Source organism: Pipistrellus kuhlii, unplaced genomic scaffold (assembly GCF_014108245.1).
Source record: "Pipistrellus kuhlii isolate mPipKuh1 unplaced genomic scaffold, mPipKuh1.p scaffold_m20_p_32, whole genome shotgun sequence".
NCBI lineage: Eukaryota > Metazoa > Chordata > Mammalia > Chiroptera > Vespertilionidae > Pipistrellus > Pipistrellus kuhlii.
The window spans coordinates 1,233,831-1,256,397 of NW_023425532.1; the positions used below are offsets into that span (position 1 = coordinate 1,233,831).

General features: G+C 51.9%; 1 protein-coding gene across 4 annotated transcripts in view; it reads left to right on the forward strand.

Annotated features, from left to right (window-relative positions):
- OTUD5 (OTU deubiquitinase 5) overlaps positions 1 to 22,567 on the forward strand; it is a 28,444-nt gene that overhangs the window by 1,423 nt on the left and 4,454 nt on the right. For 2 of the 4 annotated variants that reach the window (XM_036460585.2, XM_036460584.2), the window contains exons 2-6: positions 11,318 to 11,411; positions 19,624 to 19,688; positions 19,776 to 19,932; positions 20,058 to 20,206; positions 21,489 to 21,563. In XM_036460585.2, coding sequence (XP_036316478.1) covers positions 11,318 to 11,411; positions 19,624 to 19,688; positions 19,776 to 19,932; positions 20,058 to 20,206; positions 21,489 to 21,563 — 540 coding nt within the window. The remainder of the gene's footprint in view (positions 1 to 11,317; positions 11,412 to 19,623; positions 19,689 to 19,775; positions 19,933 to 20,057; positions 20,207 to 21,488; positions 21,564 to 22,567) is intronic. The other 2 variants (XM_036460587.2, XM_036460586.2) reach the window with 1 other exon arrangement.

A 22,567-nucleotide genomic window follows, 5' to 3' on the forward strand; every position in this document is an offset into this window, starting at 1 on the left:
CTGTCACTGCTTTCTCTGGTCGTAGGGGCAGGAGGCACCCTGTTTACCTGCCCGCTTTCCCCCAAGGACTTGAGGTTAGAGGCCCGAGGTAAGGCGAAGGGCTTCAAGATGGTGTTCGTGGTCTCTTCTGGGCGCTGGGGCCTCATCTGGAGGGGCCTGGAGACACGGGCAGAGTGAAATGCCTCCTGGGAGGGAGTCTCAGGACCCTCCAGGGACCTTGGTGTGTGTTCGGTGGCTTGAGATGTGTTTTTCATTGAGACACGGCTAAGGGTGAGACCTCAGCAATGTTTGAGTGATCCCCAAGTACCCAAACCCTCTCAGGGCTGTGAGACACTTTGAATAGGTCTCTAGGACAACCCCTCCTTCCTTCTCGGGGGGGACACAGCACAGGACCCGCAGCAGTGGGGTCTGACACTTCCTCAGGGGTCTTACGCCCGCCTGCAATGGGCCTGAGACACACATAGGCGTCCCCTTTAGGGAGAGGGATCTTCTGAGCTTGCCTCCAGGGCTATGACTTTTCTGGGGGAGAGAAGGTCCCCTTCCCCTTAGGGACAAGAGCCAAATCCCATAGCCAGGGGCCAGAAACTCGACTGGGGGACAGGAGACTCATTCTCTTCATTGACTGGGTCTGTGCTTCCTCCTGGTAGTCTGACACCTCCTGGAGCAAAGGACCCTGAACCTCTCTACAGGAGCTCAAACTTCCTCTAAGGCACATGTGTCAAACACAAGGCCCGAGGGCCAAATCTGTCCCGCCAGGCCTTGCAATGTGGCCCGCACTGCGCTGTCATCACTGCACTCCGCTGCGTTTCCATCACAATGACAGTTTATGACTGTTCAGTAAACCATTCGGCCCGAGATTTAGGCTGGATTTTAGATTTTGGCCCCTTCTCTGATTGAGTTCGACACCCCTACTAAGGGATAGGCCTGGGGCTTGCTTCTAGAAAATGAGACACTGTTTTGGATACAGGAGCCTAAGAGTCCCCCTGCTTAAGGAGTTAGGCTTTCAGAGACTGGGGGTGAGGCCTCTTCAGATATCACCCCTCAGAGATCCTAAGTGAACTCTTTAGGGGTCCTTTCTTCTCAGGGCCTGGTGTCTGAGTGTTTTTCTTGGGGGGCCTGAGCCCCATCTATGGGCTCCTTCCTCCCAGTTATGAAGGACTGAAACACATCTTGGGGATGTAATAGCTCCCTCCCCCCTGTAACAGAGACCTAAGTCCCCTTCGACCCCCCAAGTGTCAGGGATGCTAAGATTTCTGCCCTGGGAGCTCAATCCCGAGATCTAGGCAGCACGGAGTCCCCAGGATGGAGTCTGAGGCCTTCCCACAGACCTGAGCCTGCCTTCAGGGGCCTGAGACCCGCTGTGCCAAGGACACTTGAGCTTTCCCTCAAGGGCAGGCCCTTAACTTACCCCAGTACCTGCTGTGTCTCTACAGATGAGATCTGAGCTCAGGACTAGAACCTGCCACCAGAATTAGTTCCCGAGACCCTCCCCTCGGGGCATAGATAGGTACCGAGCTCCTGGGGAAGGTGGTCCTGGGTCTTCCCTGCCCCTCCCCAAGAATTTGAACTTGCCCGCACGTACGTGAGACACCTCCCCCGCCTTAGGACCTGAGATCTGGGCCTACCTGATAGCATTGACTATTACCTCACAAACCTGAGTCATGGCAGCCTTTAGGGCCATGAGATTTCCTGTCTTGGGGACTTGAGCCTAAGACCACCCTCCACTTGGGAACTAAGTCCCGAGGACTGCCCTCTCCCCTTGGGGACATAGGTGTGGTGGGATTCTGGGGGAAAGAACCCGAGCCTCCTCCCAGGGGCCTAAGCTTCCCCTTAGGGACCAGAGCGCCTTCACTTCAGGGAGTGGTCGGAGCCCTATCCACCATGGGTGTGCATCCTCCCTCAGCCAGGCAGTCTCTTATCACCTTGGGTCCTCCCCTTGTGGCCTCAGGCTTCCCCCAGTGCTCGGAAATACCTAGTGCTCTTAGCTTCCGGCCGGGAAGGCCTCCTGACTTTCTCTCGGATGTCAGTGACTGGGGACAGGGGACTGAGGCCTCCCCTCCAGGACTGGCAGAGATTCCGAGATTCAGCCTGACCCAGCTCTGCTTGTTTCTCATCTCCAGGATCAGGGAAACCTTCTGAGCTTCTTGAATTGCTTCCAACACGTTTCTTTCTTCCCAGAGATGGGAAAGAGGTCTGGGACATCCCCACCCCATGAACTTCTTCACTCCTATCCCTGTCCCTCTTGGCTCACATAAATCTTTCTGTGCTTCCCAGGGGCCCGGGCCTCGTGGGGTCCCCTTCCCACCCTTACTCCAAGCAGGTGGAGTCATCTTTGCAGCCACTGAGTCAGGATCAAGAGTTGTTTGTTTTGTTTGTTTTTAAAATATATTTTATTGATTTTTCACAGAGAGGAAGAGAGAGAGAGAGTTAGAAACATCGATGAGAGAGAATCATCGATCAGCTGCCTCTTGCACACCCCCTACTGGGGATGTGCCCACAACCAAGGTACATGCCCTTGCCTGGAATCGAACCCGGGACCTTTCAGTCCGCAGGCCGACGCTCTATCCACTGAGCCAAACCGGTCCCGGCAAGAGTTTCTTCTTCTCTCCCTGCTTTGGAGTCCTGTCTGTCTTTCCTCCTTCACAGGATAGGGAGAGATCCATTCCTGGTCCCAAGAACAGAGAGGAAGAATGTCCCATGTTGCCATGGTGACTAGGATGACACCCCCTTACACCCCCTTTGCATCTCGCAGGCTGGGCGTTCCTCTGTTGCACTTGTCCCCATAAGAACTTGGGAGTGGAGCTCTGTGGTTGCAGGATATCTTCCCTTCCCGACTGCAGAGGGGCGGCTCCCCGGCTCACACCGCCTGGGGTAAAAGGAAGATGCTTCTCCCTTTCCCTCGGGGAGACTGTCTTCCAGCTGCCCCAGGCTTGGTCCTGAAATGTCACTGGGGCATTCGTAGCCTGGAGGCCAGTTAGAGCCCTCGGAAAGGGGGGTTGTGGAGAGGGAGCTCAGGTGGTGAATCGTCTTTATTTGGCTCCTCGGACTTCCTGTTGGTCTCGCTGCCGGGACTGTACCTCTGTCGCCTTCAGGCACCCCTTAGGCAACTTAGGGTCAGGGGGTTCCTTTCCCAGGCGTGGCCGCCTTCCTGACAGTCTGCTGTGTGAAAAGAATGGCTTCGGAGTGTTCTGAGGACGGGCATGCACACCAGGTGGTGGGAGAGGCTGGGCCGGCAGGACAGGCAGGGAGGGCGCCTGGGGCTCATGCAGGCGCTGCTGGGCTCTGTTCTCTGAGCCGCTCTCCCGTTGGCCAGGTAAGGAGCTGGGGGGTGTCATTTAGGTTTAGGATTTTAGAGAGCTCACCCCAAAGCCCTCTGGACCCGGAGGTGACAGAAAACGGTGGGTTTCTCCCTGTGTTCCCTCCAACCATCCGAGGTTGGTGGGCAGGACAAGCAGCCTGTTTGGCGTGAGGCTCAGGGTTCGGTGTTTTGGTCACCTGTGCTGTGGTGAATGCACTCGGGGTGGCCTGTCAGGGGAGGGGGCCTGTTGGGTGAGGAGGAGGTAAGGCTGTGTGGGGGAAGAATTGGGCTTTTTGAACTGGGTAGGCCCAGGGTCTTCCGCATAGCTGCTTGGCAGCTTTGGGCAAATTCTCAGCTGCTGCTGCCTTTTTTTTTTTTTTTTTTTTTTTTTTTGCAAAAGTCCATCCATGCCCAGTGATTGTGTGTGAATACCTGGCTGACTCACTGCAGACCTTGGCTGATGCTTCTCTTGCAGTTTCCCTGGGATCGCTTAGTTTCCTCCTAGGAGCCTCTGACTCCTCTCGTGGGGAGGCAGAGTGGGATAGCAGAAAGCGCTCCCTGTCTGGGTTCGAGTCCTGTATTTATTTATTTATTTTTTGGACTCCATGTTCTGAAGCTAGTGGTAATGTCTTCTTTAATTCCCTGTTTCCTACTCCCCTGACCCAGTGGTCGGCAAACTCAGTCAACAGAGCGGCAAAACCGCGGTTCACGAGCCACAGTTTGCCGACCACTGCCCTAACCCACTGCGAAAGTTTTGAGTGGAGCCTCGTAGCTTTTGGTGGGGGTATGCTACGAAATTTCAGGCAATGTTCCACTTCTCCCTGGCCTATAGGTTCTTGGGTCGTTGTTGTTGTTGTTACTTTTTACAGCTTTACTGAGACACAATTCACATACCATGCAATTCATGAATTGAAAGTGGTTGTTAGTCTACTCAGAGTTGTGCATCCATAAGTATGATCAATCACGTTTAGGATAGTTTCATCACCTCAAAACGAAGCCCGTAGTCATCCTCATCATCTCCCAGTCCCCTCACATGCTCCCAGCCCCTGGGCACCCACCATTAATCTGCTTTTTTTGTAAATATGTGCTCATTAATTTTTAGAGAGAGGAAGGGAGACAGACAGAAACATCAATAACAAACATCTACATTGGCTGCCTCTCGCGCGCCCCCTGCTGGGGATTGAGCGCCAACCGGGCCGGGCCCTGACTGGGAAATTGACCCAGTGGACCTCCCCTCGGGGTGCATAGATTGATGCTCACTCACTCACCACCCTGGCCTGGCAACCAGTAATCTCCTTTTTGCCTGGATTGATTTGTCTCTTCGGGATGGTTCATAGAAATGGCATCATATCATGTGCTGTCCTTCGTGACTGCTCCTTTCACTCAGTATAGCTCATCCGTGTTGTAACACGGAGCAGTGCTTCATGTCTTTTTGTTGCATAATGACAGCATCTTCGTTTTTTTAAATCCCTTCCCCTGCCCCCAGTGGCTGGCATCAGATTTAGGGCCTGGCTCTTCCCTATCCCCCTGCCCGAGAGCTTGTGTTGGTCCCTAGAGAGCAGTGCATCTGTCGGTGTTGCTCGCTGGGTGGGTTGTTTGTGTTTTGCACACGGAGCTGAGCCAGTGTTCCTGGGCGTTTTTTTTTTGTTTTTTTTTTTTGGGGGGGGGGAGGGGGCGAGAGGGGTATTCTTGGCCCCAGACTTGCCAGGGCAGAGCTGTGAAGCCCAGAATACTGATCCCCTCTTTGCCATGGGCTCTGGGAAGACATCTGTCCATAAGCTGTCATTGCTGCTAATGTCTTCTCCTGCTCCCTGTCCCCTTCAGTGACAGCTTAGTTATTTTATTATTCTTTAAATATATATTTTATTGACTTTTTTTACAGAGAGGAAGGGAGAGGGATAGAGAGTTAGAAACATCAATGAGAGAGAATCATCGATCAGCTGCTTCTTGCACACCCTCTACTGAGGATGTGCCCACAACCAAGGTATATGCCCTTGACCGGAATCGAACCTGGGACCTTTTAGTCCGCAGGCCGATGCTCTATTCACTGAGCCAGACCGGTTTCGGCACAGCTCCTTTATTGATGAGTAGGGTCAGCAGCTTCCCAGGCTGTAGGGGGAGTCCAGGCCCCTGCCGCTTTAATTCTAACCCTGCCCTGGGCAGGTGGGTCCTGCTAGCTAGCTGATAGCCAGATGACATTGCCTCCCAGCTTACAGGAGTGCCACCAGGGGGTGTATTGTTTTCCTGTGGCTGCTGTGCCAAATTACCACAAACTAGATGGTTTAAAACAACTGACACATTCTCTCGCAGTTCTGGAGGCCAGCAGTCCAAAGTCAGGTTCACTGGGCCAACGTCAAGGTGCTGTCAGGGCTGCACTCCTTCCAGAGGCTTTAGAGGGGCGCCCGGTCCTTTTCCAGCTTCGGGGGGGCTACTGACATTCCTTGGTTTGTGAGCATCACTCTGATCTCCACCTGTTTTCCCATCATCATCTCTCTGTGTGTGGTCTCCTCTCTGTCTGTGTCAGATCTTCCTCTGCTGTTCTAAGGCCATTTGTGGTTGCACCTAGGTCTTCGCTTGTGAATTGGGTATACCTGGCAGCTGTGATCTGGGTTTACCCACAGTGATTTCTTACTGCTGGTAAGGTAATCTCTGCATCTCACGATCTTTAACTTAATTACACCTGTAAATACCCTTTTTCCTTATAAAGTGACATTTACAGGTTCCAGGGATCAGGGCCTGATATGTTTGGGCGGCTCTTAATTCAGCCTGCTACAGAGGTCTTCCTGTTTGCCTTCCAGGGAAGGGAGAGAAACGAATTAACTGCTCTCCTACTGGACAGAGTCCTGTCATATTTGATCTTTTCGGTATCCCTGTTATTGGGTGACTTGTTATCCCATTTCACAGATTGGAAAACAGGTCCTCACATGGCTAATAGTTGGAGCTGGATCGGAACTTGAGTCAGTTGGGTCCCACAGTCTTTTGCAGCTTTTCTTGGGTCTTTGTGGCAGGAGGTTGCAGAGTCTTACACTTGGGACTCCCGTTGTCAGAGGGCTTTGTCCAGCCCCTCTGTGGAGGCTCAGAGATGTGGATGGACTTGCCCACAGGCTCATTGGTGGGCTTGCAAGATTGAGAGTCTGGACTTGACTTCCTTGGGCCAGGACAGGAATGTGGTGTAAACTTCTCTTTGGCCGGGCCAGCCCCCACCCGTGCTCCTCACCCCCACCAGCCCGTCCTTCCGAGCCCATTTTCCTAAGCAGCTTTCAAGTTGACACCTTTTTCTGGAGGCTCCTGTCCAGCTGGGATAAGGGACAACTACCAGCTCCTGGGACTGTATGAATTCTTTCTAGAACTCAGGACCAGGGTCTCTCTATTTTATCTCCCCACAGGGAGGGAGAGAAGAGGGTTTGAGCCAGGGCCCAGGATCTTGAGGCTGCTGGTGCCAAAGCCAGTGGGTGGTTAGTGGCTAGGCCTCCACATCCAGGCACAGATGCCACACTGGCTGCCTAGGACTAAATCCCTGCTTGTGCAAAGGGAATGCTCAGGCCTCCATATATATATATATATATATATATATATATATATATATATATATATATATATATTTTAATCTTTATTGTTCATATTATTACAAATGTTCCTCTTCCCCCCCCCCATTGCTCCCCTCCACCAGGTTCCCACCCCACCCTCCGCCCCTTGTCCTCATCCATAGGTGCACAGTTTATGTTCAGTCTCTTCCCACACACCCCTCCCCCCCTCCCCGAGAATCGTCAGTTCATCAACAGTTAATATTGTTCATCAGATTTTTTTTTAATTTCCTTGGTATTTAGATTCACTTGTTGATAGTTACGTATTTGTTGTTCATAGTTTTATCTTTATTTACTTTCTCTTCCGAAAGAACCCCCTTCAGCAATTCATATAATTCTGGTTTGGTGGTGATGAACTCCTTTAGCTTTTTTTTTATTGGTGAAGCTCTTTATCTGGCCTTCAATTCTGAGTGATAGCTTTGCTGGGTAGATTATCTTTGGCTGTAGGTTCTTACTATTCATCACCTTGAATATTTCTTGCCATTTCCATCTGGCCTGCATGGTTTCTGTTGAGAAATCAGCTGACAATCATATAGGTGCTCCTTTATAGGTAACTACCTGCTTTGCTGCTTTTAATATTCTCTGTTTGTTTTTTGCTCTTGGAATTTTAATTATGATGTGTCTTGGTGTGGTCCTCTTTGGATTCCTTTTGTTTGGAGTTCTGTGCGCTTCCTGGACTTGTAAGTCTAATTCTTTCACCAGGTGGGGGAAGTTTTCTGTCACTATTTGTTTCAGTATGTTTTCGATATCTTGCTCTCTCTCATCTTCTGGGACCCCCGTAATTCTGATGTTGGTTCGCTTGAAGTTGTCCCAGAGGTTTCTTACCATATATATTTTTTAATATATTTTATTGATTTTTTTACAGAGAGTGAGAGGGATAGAGAGCTAGAAACATCGATGAAAGAGAATCATCAGTCAGCTGCCTCTTGCACACCCCCTACTGGCGATGTGCCCGCAACCAAGGTACATGCCCTTGACCAGAATCAAACCTGGGATCTTTCAGTCCGCAGGCCGACGCTCTATCCACTGAGCCAAACCGGTTTCGGCAGGCCTCCATATTTAGGGATAAACCAGGCTTTCCCCAGCATGGCCTGCTAAGTTTGTCTCCACGCTGTGGCTCACGAGGCCTCCCCTGTAGCTTCTGTACTAGGCCTTTTTGGTGCCCAAACCCCAGCTCTTTTCTGCCTTCATAAAATGAGGCTAATGCGTCATGCCACCTGAGCTGTGGTACAATATTTTTTTAATATATTTTATTGATTTTACACAGAGAGGAATTGAGAGGGATAGAGAGTTAGAAACGTCGATGAGAGAGAGACATTGACCAGCTGCCTCCTGCACACCCCCCACTGGGGATGTGCCCGCAACCAATGTACATGCCCTTGACCGGAATCGAACCCGGGACCCTTCAGTCCCCAGGCCGAGGCTCTTCCACTGAGCCAAACCGGCTTCGGCCAATTTTTTTTTTTTAAGAACTTTTCTTAAATATATATTTTTATTGACTTTTTTACAGAGAGGGATTGAGAATTAGAAACATCGATGAAAGAGAATCATCAGTCAGCTGCCTCTTGCACACCCCCTACTGGGGATGTGCCTGTAACCAAGGTACATACCCTTGACCAGAATTGAACCCGGGACCTTTCAGTCGGCAGGCTGACACTCTATCCATTGAACCAAACCGGTTTCGGCGAGCTGTGGTACAATTAAGAGGTCGCCTTTTGCATCTGGCACCTGGCATGAGGCAGGCATTTGGCTAATATGAGTTCATCTTTCTTCCCGGCCCTGCCCCGCTCACCTCCCTATCCCTCCCCAGGACTTGAGCTCTGCTGAACTCATTGCTGGCCTGCGGCTTGGTGGCAGAAGTGATTTCTTACCAATTCACAAGCTTTGCTGGAGCTCTTGGTGTTCTGACCCTTTGCTCAGGTGGAACCTCCTCTCGGGTGCTAGCCTTAATGCCCGGCCAGTCCCTTCCTCCGTGTTCCCCAGCTCCCCTGTGCTCATCTCTCTCACAGCCCTCTCACACTCGCGTGTAGTCGCTGCCTGTTTTCCCGCCCCTCGCGCAGTTTGCGAGCTGATGGAGGCCGGAGAGCAAGTCTGATTCATTTCTCTGCCTCCTTGCCAGCCCAAGGTCTGACTTAGTAGCTGCCTGGTAACCCTTTGCTGGATAAATAAGCAGGAGGCCCTCTCTTCCCCTTTGATGTCCTCTCCCCCACCCGCACCCCGCACACTTAGGGCAGGAGGTTGCTGGGTGCCTTTCTTTCCTAGAACTTCTGTCCAGTCCAGTCTCAGGCTACAGCCATAGTTGCAGCTGCACTGCTGGAGACCCCCAGCTGGGAGATGGTGACCCCGTTTGGCAGGGATGGGTTTGGGAGAGCTGGTTGGAGTGTGCTCGCCCACAGCCTCTGGGGCAGGAGGGGCACCTGGACTGCTGGAATGTTGTGCCCAAACAAGAGTCTGTGCACTTCCCATGGAAGCCCATTAAGGGCTTCCCGGTGCCTGTGTCATCTCTGGAAAGCCAGCCAGCCATACCTTCCCGGGGTGTGGGCCCTGGTGGTGGGGCTGCTGGGTGTTCCCTCCCCCCCATCCCCTCCTGTCCAGCCACTCACCGGGGACTTTCTGAGGGTCTCTCAGTTGTACATCTGTCTGTGTTGGGCTCCCTTCTCTGACGGGTGGCCACCTCCCCAGTATATGTACACTATTTACAAGGCCTTTTCTGGCTCTGAGGCTCCTTTGATCGTCTTGACAGCTCTTTCAGGTATATCCCACATCCCCCATTTGATATGAAACTGCGGCTTGGAGTGTTACGGTAGCTCCCCAAAATCCTGCAGTGAGTGAGTGAGTGAGTGACAGAGCTGGGGTTGGAACCCAGAGCTTTGACATCTAAACCCTGTGCTTCCTATTTCGCAAGGAATTTCTCTCACCTGAGATTGGGGGAAAAGGCCTGCAGAGAGGCGATCCCCTCTGGTTGGCAATTGCCTGGATCCTATAAATCTCCAGGCAGCGTGGCTCGGGATTTTTGGTCCCTAGTCCTGATGCTGGATCAGGCTGGCTTCTCCTGATGGCCAGCAGAGGGCGTGAGTGGCCTGGGAAAGATGTTGCTTTTGGTTTGTTTGGGTTTGAAGTGACACGTGGACATTCTACTTTTTTTTTTTAAATAGACTTTATTTTTTTTTAGAGCAGTTTTAGATTGACAGCAAAATTGAGCAGAAGGTACAGGGAGTTTCCCTATACTTCCTATCCCCACGCGAACATAGCCTCCTCTACTATCAACACACCCTGTCAAAACGATACATTTATTACAATTGATGTACCTACATTGACACATCAGACTCACCCAAAGCCTGGCTCCTGGCAACCCTGGGCCATTTTTGTAAACAACTTCCAAGTGTTTTTTTGGGCCTCATCTTGGTTACATTCTAGGAGTTAGGACACCGTCTTAGTACGCAGAGTAGCTTCGTTGCTTTAGCAATGCTCTGTATTCTGTCTACTCATCTCAGCATTATATTAAAAAAACAGCCTTCGTACAGGTTCACTTAATCTGAAACTTTGGGGCCAAACGTGCCTTGGAAATTGAGAAAATTCTCCGAATTTAGAGCACTCCCCTGGTGAATGCTGTCCTGTAACACCTCCAGGGGGGCCTGTGGCAGACAAACACCCGAATGTTTCAATATTCATCTCCAAGGGGGTAACTGGGTTCTCATCAGCTCAGGCAGTGATGCTAAACAAGTTAGGTAAAGTCTTTTGGCTTTCGAAGCTTTTTGAGTTAGGGGATTTTGGATGAGTGATTACATATCCCTTATAAAGAAGGAGGTGAAGTCAAGTCACCTGCAATGGCAACACTTAGGGATAATATTTTGTTCCATAGCCTTCCCAACTTTGTATGCATATGTGTTTGTGTAGCTATGCATATACATATATGCTAAATGCATTCACTCACAAGTAAAATCATACTTTGCATACATTTTGCCTTACACAAGATCTTGGCATTCCCGAGCTGTATGTGGGATTCAAGATCTTAGCAATCATTCCCTTCTCAACATCTCTCCTCCCCTAGGGTGGCTAGAGGGTCCCCAGGTGAGAGTACTGGAGGTAGAGCCAGGTATCGCCCCCCACCCAGCTCCCCATTCCTGCCAGCCCTGGGCCTCTGGCTGCCTGTGGGAAGGTCCAGCGTGGACTCCCAGCATGGTCAGCAGGAGGCAGAACGCAGCTGGGGCCTCTGCTCTCAAGGCAGCTGGGCTCCTCTGGGAGCAAGTCTTCGGCTCACACAAGGCCGGGCTCCTTAAAGGATCTCCTCCTGCTCCACATGCATGGGATGGACAAACAGGGCTGAGAACTTGACCCTGCCAATCAGCTGGGCCCCTCAGGAGCCCGAGGGCAGCGCTCTGGGGAGGGGGTGCAGGCCTTTCCTGTTGCTGACCCCCACACCTCTTCCCTGCAGCAGGAACACTGGTTTGAAAAGGCCCTGCGAGACAAGAAGGGCTTCATCATCAAGCAAATGAAGGAGGACGGCGCCTGTCTCTTCCGGGCTGTAGGTGAGTCTCTGCCTCAGCCTTCAAGGGCCCAGGGCTGCCCCTGCGTGTCCCAGTTGTCAGGAGGAACCTGAGATAGGGTTGGGGACAGAGTTAACTGGTCTTTTATGGACTCCAAGCCACAGCCTTAAACGAATCTGGCCTCTAGTCCTTTGTCATCAGGCAGTGTGGCGGCAGGAGAGGACTAATAGCAGCAATGACAGTGATAAGGAAAGTAACGTTAGGGACAGACTGCTCCATCAGGCACCACAAGAAACCCTTGCAATTCTTCCCTAAGCTGGGTGAGTGTTGGGACCATTGCTTCCAGTTGTCAGATGAGAAAAGCAGCTTAGAGATGGAGAGTGGCCTGCCCAGGGGCAGGTAGTACATGGTAGGTTAGTCTGAGGGCTAAAGGTTAGTCTGGGGGCTCTTAACTACAGCATACTACCCTCACTTTGGAATAATAGACCTTCTCTTTTTAACTTACACAAAAGTAGAGACAATAGTGAACCTTCATGTACCCATCATTCATCTCCCAATTAGTCATCAACACATGGCCAGCCCTGTTTCATCACTATCCTGCCCACTCTTTATTACTATCCTGAAGTGAGTATTTTTTTTTAACTCTTTAAAAAATTTTTTTTAATTAATTGATTTTGAGAGAGAGAGAGAGAGAGACACATTGATTCGTGGTTCCACTTGTACATTGGTTGGTTGATTCTTGTATGTGCCCTGACCAGGGATCAAACCTGAAACTTGGCATATCGGGATGATGCTCTAACCCAGTGGTCGGCAAACTCGTTAGTCAGCAGAGTCAAATACCAACAGCACAACGATTGAAATTTCCTTTGAGAGCCACATTTTTTTAAACGTAAACTTCCTCTAATGCCACTTCTTCAACATAGACTCGCCCAGGCGGTGGCATTTTATGGAAGAGCCACACTCAAAGGGCTAAAGAGCCGCAGTTTGCCGACCACGGCTCTAATCAATTGAGCTACCAGGCCAGAGCTGAAACAAGTATTTGTTGTTGTTGTTGTTAATCTTCACCTGAGGATATTTTTTCCATTGCTTTTTCAGAGAGAGTGGAAGGGGGGGGGGGAGAGAGAGAGAGAGAGAGAGAGAGAAACATGGATGTGAGAGAGACAAATCAACAGGTTGCCTCTCGCACACTCCCCGGATCGGGGACAAATCCACAACCCAGGTTACATGCCCCTGCCCGGAATCCAGCCTGTGACTCTTCGGTGAAAGGGTTGATGATCTAGCCACTGATAACACTGGCCAGGGTGAAACGAATATTTTTTTTGTAATAAGTGTTTGTTTATTTTAGAGAGAAAGAAAGGGAGAGAAAAGCATCAATGTGAGAGAGAAATATTGATCGGCTGCCTCCTGCACACCCCCTACTGGGAATCTCGCCGGCAGCCTGGGCCTGTGCCTGACTGGGAATTGAACTGGTGGCCTTCCAGGGCATGGGACAATGCTCAAATAAGTCACCCACCAGCCACGGCTGAAATGGGTATTTTTAAAGCAAAACCCCAACATTAGGTTATTTCATTCATAAATATTTCTGTATGTTTCTCCGACAGATAAAGTCCCAGTTTCTTCCTCTGTCTCTCTCTCTCCCCCTTTCTCCCTGTCTCTCTCTCTCTCAACATAATCAAAATGCCATTATCGTACCTAACAAAATTAATAACTGCTTAATACCATTTACTCTCCACTCTAAACCCAACAAGCCGTCCTGAGGCCCTGTGCTAGCTTCCAGGGGAAGCTGGGAGTCTGAGCCCATCATCCCTTTGGGGTTCCTCCATCTGCCCTAAAAGGCGCTCTTGTTAGGAGGTCTGAGCTGGGAGTCAGAAGCCCTCTCTCAGCACTATCCTCGTCCCATCTGTGAAGTAGGATTGACTCTGAAGGGCTCCTTCGATCCCTTCTGGGTACCCCCCTTCCCCTGGCCTGCGGGTGGGCTGGGCTGACCCAGGCGCCACCCCAGGCTGTGCCACTGATTGTTCGAAGGACCTTGGGCAAGCAGCTTTTTTTTTTTAAATCTTGAGCCTGTTACAACCTAGTGGCCGTTCAGTGAGATTTCAGTAAATCCCTTTAGGGCCTGAGAGCATAGGAGCCCCTCGGGGAACTTAGCCCTGATAAAGCCTGGAAGCTCCTCTCAGCCATGCCCGGAGCCACAGGTGTTTGTTGAGCGGGTGAAAGAAAGACATTTAGGTGGGGTCAGGTCGCCTCCCCCTTTCTCCCACACGGGAGGTTTGGGCAATGACCTCTGCTGGGCTGGAAAATCCCAACCCCCCCCCCTCCCCCCTGGTTTATGCCTGTGTTCTCCCTGAGATGTTTCCCAGAGCAAGAGTTCAGGTTTAGTCATTGGACCAAAGAACGCACAGGCAGGGGTCTGTTCTGAGAACTCAGGCTGGTTGCCGGGTGAGCAGGGCTTCTGGTGGAGTGAGGGGCAGGGAACGCAGCTGGGCAGCTGGGTCTTGAACGGTCTTTGAGGCAGACCTTGGCGCTAGCGATAACCGGGCTTGTGCAGCAACCCATATGAAGAGCAATATTTGCACATGTGTCCATTTAGCTGTTTTCCCCACACATCCTCTGACCCTTCCCCCTGTTGGGGCCTTCCAGTAAGAGGCTGGCGCTGACAGGAAGCGCTGACCATGGCAGGTTGAAGGCCTTTTCTTATCAGCACTATGGCTATACATTTCCCCTGACTGAGCTGCCCTTGGCTTTTTTCCAGAAAAACCTCTGAAGCCCAGCGGTCGGGCCTCTGAAGTGCTCGGCCCCTGGGTCTCTGGGCCTCGTATGGAATTTTCCCCGGGGCAGAGTGCACACGACCAGTGCAGACCAGACCTGTGCGTGGGAAGGGGACTTTGCCCCCTGGCTTTCTGCTTCCAGCCGAGCTGGGACAGGGACAGGGACAGGGACAGGTGGCAATTGCCCTGGGCTCTGGCGAGAAGGCTGCAGGTTCTCACTTCCGGCCACACACTGAACAGTCGAAGGAACACACAACTGAGGGTGGGAGTTAGGGGGGGGGATTGTGGACCCAGGGGACGCCCTGTCACTCCTGGACCCTGAATCTGCTAGGCATTCAGCTGGATGCTGCAGCTTCATCTGTCAAGTTGGAATTCTTATATTCCCACGAGACAGCCGGGACGGTTGAGGCTCAAGAAAGGGAAATGACACGCTCAGGTCATCAGTGGCAGCGCTGGCATGGGAACCCAGAGGTGCCAAAGGACACATTCTTTCCGCAGCCCTAGGAAAGCCCTAGCTTTTTAGTTTGGCTCTCAACAGGCTGGGTGACCTCAGCTGCAGTCCTTGACCTCTCTGGGCCTTCCTTACTCCAACGAGGAGCCCATGGGCCTCTGCTGATGGGAATTCTGAAGCAGGCGGCTTTCTGCCCTCTGTGCTGCCTTGGAGGTCTGGGCGTCCCCAGTGTGAACCACTATCTACTGCCTGTGCCCAGTTCTCCCCCACCGCCCCTCCCGGGGGCTTGTGAGCATCAGCGAAGGCGGGATGGGATGAAGTGGGAGCCTGAGCTCCAGGGGTATCCTGTGGGCCACCCTGCCCCTGCTCTGCCCAGATAACCTCCTCCTGGAAATGTGAGTCTGCAGCTCTCCTCCTTCCCTCTGCGCATATGCTTTGACTCAGCAAAACCTCCGGCCCAGGCCTCTGTGGGCAAAGTGGAGGCTCAGAGTGTGTGTCTGCATGGGCCAGGGAGAAGCAGATGGGGTGGGGGAGGTGACAGCAGTGAGGCCCACAAACAGTAGCCAGGCCCCCTCCTCTGGGCCGTTTTGGGTTGGAACTTGGGCCCCTAGCATTGGAGGGACGGATCCCAGATCAGCGTAGACTATTTTATAAACTGGGAAGCTGGAACCTCAAGAGAAAGGCAGGGCCCTACTATCTAGGTCACACAGGCAGGTGTTTGAGGTTGGAGAACCAGGCCAGAGGGAGAAGGTCTCCATGCCAGATTCCATTGGTCTTTGCCCTGCCTCCATCAGTCTTTCCCTCGGGCCACGGGAGGCCTTGAGGAAAAGAGCAGGCATTCCAGAGACCAGGCTATGGAGAGGCTAGGGCTCCGCTGTCCCCACCGAGTCTGCCACCTCTGGGGCAGGTGGAGCCCCTGTCCAGGCGTGCACCACAGCTGCCTGACAGGCAGGTGGACCCCCCCCCCCCCGACTCTTCTCCTCAGTGGGGCTGGGGTTGCCACTGGGCCAGGAGGGAAGTGGGAACAAACCAGGTCCCTGTCTCCCTGAGCTGCTGTGTGTACACATTTGTGTGGTTTGTTTTTAGATTTCCTGCAGACACCAAGCTTCCTTTTCTATTCTCAGCGGAACTTGCTGGGGCTCTCTTAGCAGGCGGCAGGCAGGCAGGCAGGAGCCTGGCAGGGAGGCACTGCTCAGGGGCCTCTGAAGCCGATGGCGGGGCCCTGTGCGGCCGCTCCTTTAGGTAGTGCCGGCTCTCCCAGCTTGCTCCTCCACGTAACCACCCGGCACACAGTGACTACATTTTAGGGAACCCAAGGAGGGTTAGAGACCTCCTGCAGCAGTGGAGGGAGGTTGTGGCAAGTCTGTTCCTGCTCCTGGCTCTTCTCCCCTCCCCCCTGCCCCTGGCAAAGGCCAGGAAGGAGGGGGCAGGGTCCTCCGTTTGCACAGCCTTGCATCTTGTCCAGCATCTTGGCTGCAGGGGCATCCGCTTGTGGACTAGGATGGTTCTCTGTAGTTGCAAGGGCTGTCGTGTGGGAATTGGGCCTCGGGGAACATCTCCGGCAGGACCTGCAGGCTGTGTGTGCGCGCGCATGGACATTTCTAGGCCGGTGACTGTGTGCTCGGGGGGGGGGGGTCTGAGGAAGTGAGGTTCATGCTGACCTCTGTGGCCTTAGTGAGCGGTATAGCCCCTGATATTTGTAATCTCTGCCCACTCCCAGGCCTTTCCAGCTGATTCCTGCTTGCGCTGGTGGGGAAACTGAGGTAGACAGGATCAGGCCTGGCCCCTGAGTCAGGTGGCTGACGTGATAGCGGGATTGGAATGGTGGTACTGTCTTCTTGGCTATCAGTGCTTGAAGTCCATCCGTGAGAGCCTGGCCTCCTCTTCACCCTCCCAAACGTGTGCCCGTGGCCAGCTGTGCCACATTCTGGACCTCAGTGTCGCCCCTGTGTACAGTCAGGTGTCTGGGAGGAGGATAGAACGAGTTGGGATGTAAAAAGGCTTTGGGGGAACCAGTTCCAGTGCTGGATTGAGGGTGTCCACTTCTGTCTGGGTCGGGGACGGAGGTGAGGCAGTGGGGAGCCCTCTTCCAGCTGGACTCCGGGAAGGGAGAGCAGGTGCGGACTGCCCGCAAGTGCAGCGTCAGCAGAGGGGGGGGTTTCGGTTTCTATCAAAACAAGTTCTCTGAATTCCCCTACCTCTGCAAGTCCATCGGGCCCTCTCCCACCTTGGCCCCCACAGGGAAGTCCAGCCCTGTCCCTAGCCTCTGTGCCACCTTCTGGGAGGAGGAGGGCTGTCAGGACGAAGGCGGGACTAGCAGAGTCAGGCAAGAGCCTCCTCAATGAGACTTCCTGTGTTCTTAGGCAGCTCTGGGCATCTTTCCCGCCTCGTATCGTAAGAAAGGTCCTTCCACTCTCCCTTCGTGTCCTTGGTCCCGAGGAGCGTATATTCTTCCTCAGTAATGATTCCTAAGCTAGGGTGCATCTGCTAATCAGTGAGCTTGGTGACCTCCCTCCTGCAGCTGTCCTGAAACACATGTATCATATCACCCGTCAATGCAGCCTAGGGTCGAGGAGAAAAGGTTATATTTTGCATGTGATTGCTAAGCAGAGAAGGTCATCTTTGCCCACATTGAAGGACCCTGTTACGTGAAGCCTATACTATGGATTTGACATTGATCTGGTGACTAAAGGTTTGCGGCCCTTCGGCGTCATAAAGGTCGAGTGCCGGTCCTGCGTACACGTAGGACAGCCCAGACCCCAGGTTTGGGGCTTTCCTCTGGCTGAGGAAGTACAGCAGAAACGAGGAAGGGCTGAAGTGGTTCCGGTGGCATTCTAGCTGACTTGTGGGTAGCCAGCTACCTGAAGGCGTCATCACCTTCCTCATGACAAATGAAGCCCGTCTCTGGAACACCTCTGCCTCAGAGGTCTTGACAGCGCCCGTGAGAGGAAAAGGAGTTACTCTCTCCACCTTCGGATGAGGCTACTGCAGCCCAGAGAGGTTAAGGCCTTGTCCAGTACCACACAGCCGGGAGGCAGCAGAGCCCTCTGCCCACAAAGGGGTCAGTGGCAGGGAAATGCGGGGACCCTCAAGGGGTTCTTCCCCTTGAGGGTCCCGTCCCTGTCCCACAGTCTCCCTCGTTTTCCTGTGTTTTCTTGCATCTGGCATGGAGCTCAGGTCCATGTGTCTATTAGGCCGGAAATGCCGACTGACCCTTCCCTAGAAACAGCTCAGCCATCTCCCCGAGCCTGGCAGGCCAGTCTCCGCTTAACCCCTTCCCTCCCATCTCAGTTCCTGTTTACTGCAGCTGCCCACAGCACTGCCTCCTCCGCACCCAGGCCCATCCTACAGAAATAGCTTGTCAAGCAGCTCTGGCAGGCAGGCAGCCACAGTGGGCTCTGTGGTCCTGGCTTCTAAGAAAGGCAGCAGCAGGGGCCCCCAGCCGGTGCGCAGGACATGTGACTTGCTGGAAGTGCCACTGGGGGGGCGGGGCAGAGTGTAGCCACAGAACCCACATCCTTGTTTACATCAGTGATGGGGCTATCCCTTCCCGCCTTCACGCCCCATATCCCCCTCACCCTCAGATCCCTGCACACCTCCAGGAAGACTTGAGAACAGGCCTGGGCCCCTGCATTCTATCTCAGAGCAGGCTTTCTCTCCTATCTCACAGAACCAGCAGGGGAGGGCAGCGAGGCGTTCTTCTGGCGCTTCTTCACCGAGGTAGCCTGGCTGTCATGGAAGAATTCTGCCCCTGCCCCAGGGAGATCCCAGCAGAGCAGTGGTCCTCTGGGGAGACAAAGGGAAATTCCCTCTTCATCTTAGGGGATGAAACGTGGCCTCCTCTTCAAGCCCACCTTAGTTTCCCGGGGAGAAGTCTCGGCTCCCTGAGCTTGTTCCTGCCCTCCGCAGACTTCCCAGTTCCCTGAGCTGTCCTGGGCCCTGGGCTGGGAGGAGACTTGAATGAGAATTGCCCTCAGTAGGAGCCCCGTGTGATCCGGCAGATGACTTCTGTACACATATCTGGTAAACCTGGAGCTAGAGGTGTCCAGGAGGGTGGGGAGCTACTAAAGAACATATTGGTGTTGGGTAGGTAGCCAGTCCAGCAGTATGGATGGGGTGTCTTGAATGAGGGAAGAAATGTGAGGATCGGACTAAAACTCCATGGTGCCTGAGCCATTCGGGCCACAGGCTGCCAAAGTTAGGTGCATGTGTATCTTCTCTCTCTTCCTAGACTGTGTGCTTCTGGTGGGCAGGGGCAGGCTGTTACTAAGCTCTGTCACCTTCATAGCACCCCACCGTTAGGCCCTGGGGAAGGGGCCTCTGATTTACCGAGGGACTGCTCCGTCTCCAGCCCAGTGCTGGTCACGTTACACCCGCTATCTCATCAATCTCACCAGAAGTCCTGCCAAGGAGCTATCCAGCTCGTTCCTGTTTTACACGTGAGGCAGGTGAGGCTCGGAACACTTGGGTCACTTGCCTCTGGTCATTTAGCACTAGTACTTGGCAGAACTGGGCTTAGAGCCCAGCTGTTTTCCTTTTCCTCTTTTTCTTTTTTTTTAAACCTACAAAGGCCGTGCTGACTCCAGGAAGTTAGGTACACTGCTGAATTCTAGACTTGAATTGGTCGCACACTGACTTTCTGTGTGAACTTGGTCAAGCCACAAACTCTCCCTGAGCCTGCTTCCTCATGTGAAGAGTGAAGTGGGGGTATGGAGTGGATAGTGCTTCGGGCCACTTAGGAGATGAAATGTTTGTTGACCAGTCTGAGCAGCCATCCAAGCCCTAGACAAAGCCATCTGCATGAGAGGCCTGTGGTTGTGTCCCTCTCGCCTGTACTCTTGTTCAAAACTGTCCATGTTTGCCTTTTGTTCCCTGGTGCCGTTCCAGCCCACAAGGCCAAGAACTCTCCGGGCCCTGGGGTCGGAAAGGAAGTTGCCCCGGCCCCGAGCTCTTCACCCCAAGGATGTCCTGTGACCTAGAACTCTTCTCTGCTGCCAGTTCTAATCCCAGCTTCTCCTTCCTTCTGCCTCCACAGCTGATCAGGTGTACGGAGACCAGGACATGCATGAAGTTGTACGAAAGCACTGCATGGACTATCTGGTGAGACTTCATGGAGACCTCGGGGTAGGGGCAGAGTGGGAGGATCTCCTCCCCACACTGAGCTCGACCCTCTGATCTGTTGTGCAGATGAAGAATGCGGACTACTTCTCCAACTATGTCACGGAGGACTTCACTACCTATATCAACCGGAAACGGAAAAACAACTGCCATGGCAACCACATTGAGATGCAGGCCATGGCGGAGATGTACAACCGGCCTGTGGAGGTGTATCAATATAGCACAGGTACTTCTGTGGTGGGTAGGTGAGCGACTGATGGACCTGGTCTGAGCCTGCCCACCCCACCCTGCCACGCCACGCCACGCCACGCCATGCCCCCTGTGGATGCTACTTCCTTCTCTTTTCTGCAGAACCCATCAACACATTCCATGGGATCCACCAAAATGAGGACGAACCCATCCGTGTCAGCTACCACCGGAATATCCACTACAATTCAGTGGTGAATCCCAACAAGGCCACCATTGGCGTGGGGCTGGGCCTGCCGTCATTCAAGCCGGGGGTAAGTATGTCACCATGCCCAAGATGGCTGTTGGATTTCGAGGCCAGAAACCTTTGTTTGGGTCTCCGTTTTGCTCCTAACCCACAAAAATGCCCTGCCCCCTCTCTGAGTGGCCTCTTAGTCTCACCTCTGTGAAATCAGGGAGTCACCCAAGGACATCTCTCAGGGCTCACTCTGTGGTCTGTTTATCTGTCTGAGCTGCTCACCCATTTTTGTGTCTACGGAGGGTTGGCATTTTGGGATACGGAGTCATATTAGGAACCATGAGCTAGGGCTTGGTCTGGGTGTCCTAAGTCCCCACATGGGTCCTCCTCTGAAACCGGCAGTTATAGACATCTGTGCTTACGGAGACTTGGAGTTCAGGCCTGGACCCAACGCTTCCTGGCTGTGGGACCGAGGGCAGATTCACAAGTCATTTGGGCTAGCAGCTTGGCTGATTCAGACAACGCCTAGCGCTGGGCCTGGTGCCTACGAGGTGCTCAGATGGTGGCAGTACACTCCCGGCACACACTGGCAGATTCTCATTCTCGTTCATAAATATTCGCCTGCTGGGGGTTTTGATATCTCCTATTCAGGTTTCACTTCCTACAAACAGAAAGTGCTCCTGTCTCATTTTAGGAAACACACACCCTAACACCAACACACCCTCCAACATCAGGGGTTTTTTTGTTTTGGTTTTTAAATACACTTTTAATTTTAGAACACGCTTCGATTTTAGCAGAATTATTATGCTCAGAGAATTCCCATATACCCAACTATGATTAACATCTTATTAGCATAGTACATGTGTCACAGTTAAGGAGCCAATATTGATAGATTAACTAAAGGCCATACTTGATACAGAATACCTCAGTTTTTCCCTAATGATCTTATCTGTTCCAGGATCATATTACACTTAGTTGTCATGTCTCCTTTGGCTCCTTTTCTGTGACAGTGTCTCTGGATTTCCGTGTTTTTGTTTTCGATCTGTTTACAGACTCTATCATTTCACCTTTTCTAGAATGTCATCTACTTGGAATTATACAGTATATAGTTTTTTCAATGTCTTGTTTCACATAACACTGCATTTAAGATTTTCTTACTTGATCACTTTTTTTTTAATTTTTACAAAAATATGAAGGCCTTAAGCTTATGAAAAACTAAGGAAGATAGTTCAGAGTTCCCTGCACCCCTCCTCCCCACACACAGTTTTGCTACTAACCTATCATGACTGTGACTCCTTTGTTACAATATGTGAACCAGTATTGGCACATTATTAGCTAAAGTCATCATGTCTCTTCAGGCTCCTTTGTCTGTAAAGGTTTCTCACCCTTTCATGTTTTTGATGGCCTTGACAGTTTTGAGGAGTACTGGTCAGGTATACTGTAGGATGTCTGTCTTTTGGAATTTGTTGTTTTTCTCATGGCTAGACTGGGGTTACAGGTTGCAGGAAGGAAGATCACAATAGTGAAGTGCCATTCTCATCACATCATATCAACAGTATGTACTGTGAACATGATTTGCGATTTGTTCTTGCCAGCAGTAGTGTTTGTTAGGTTTTCTCCACCATGAAATCACTCCTCCCTTCCCTTCACTCCCTTTTCTACTTTGCACTGTTTGGAAGGAACTCATTGTAGGCAAACTACGCTTAAGAAGTGGGTGTTGCCCTGGCCAGGCAGCTCAGGTGACTAGAGCATCTGCCTGGCAGGTCAAGGTTGCACGGACATCCCCGGTCAGGACACAGACAGGGGTCAGCCAGTGAATGCATAAATAAGATGTTTCTCTCTCCCTCCCCCTCTAAAATCAATAAATTAAAAATATTTTTTAAAGAAAAAAAAAAAGAAGTGGCTGTTGTGCTCCATCTCCTTGAGGGCAATATATTCACATAAATTATTGGAATTCTTGCAAGAGAGATTTGTCTCTTGTCCTCCATTTATTCAGCCATTTGCTTATGTCAATATGACTCGGATATTTATTTTATACTTAGGGTTATAATCCAATGCTCTTTTTATTTTGATGCTCAGATTGTTTCAGTTGTAGCTATTGGAAGCTCTCTCAGTTGGTTCCTGTCTCTTAGACATACCCCCATCATTGTGATGGGGTGTGTGTATTTCTTTTTGTGTGTGTGTGGTTTTTTGTTTTTAGCACTCCCTTACTTTCTGGTACTAAAAGTATTCTAGGCTCAGCTTGTCTATTTCCTTCCCTGGACTTAGAACCAGCCATTTCTCCCAGGGGCCCTGGTTCCATTTATTGGAATGTTCTTGGAAGGCATGGTCTGGGTGCTGAGTGCGCTCCTCAGTACTGGGGTGTCCTTCCTTCTAGGCCCTTCCAGCTGACTAAGGAGATACATATGTGTATACTAACCTGTGCGTATACATATAT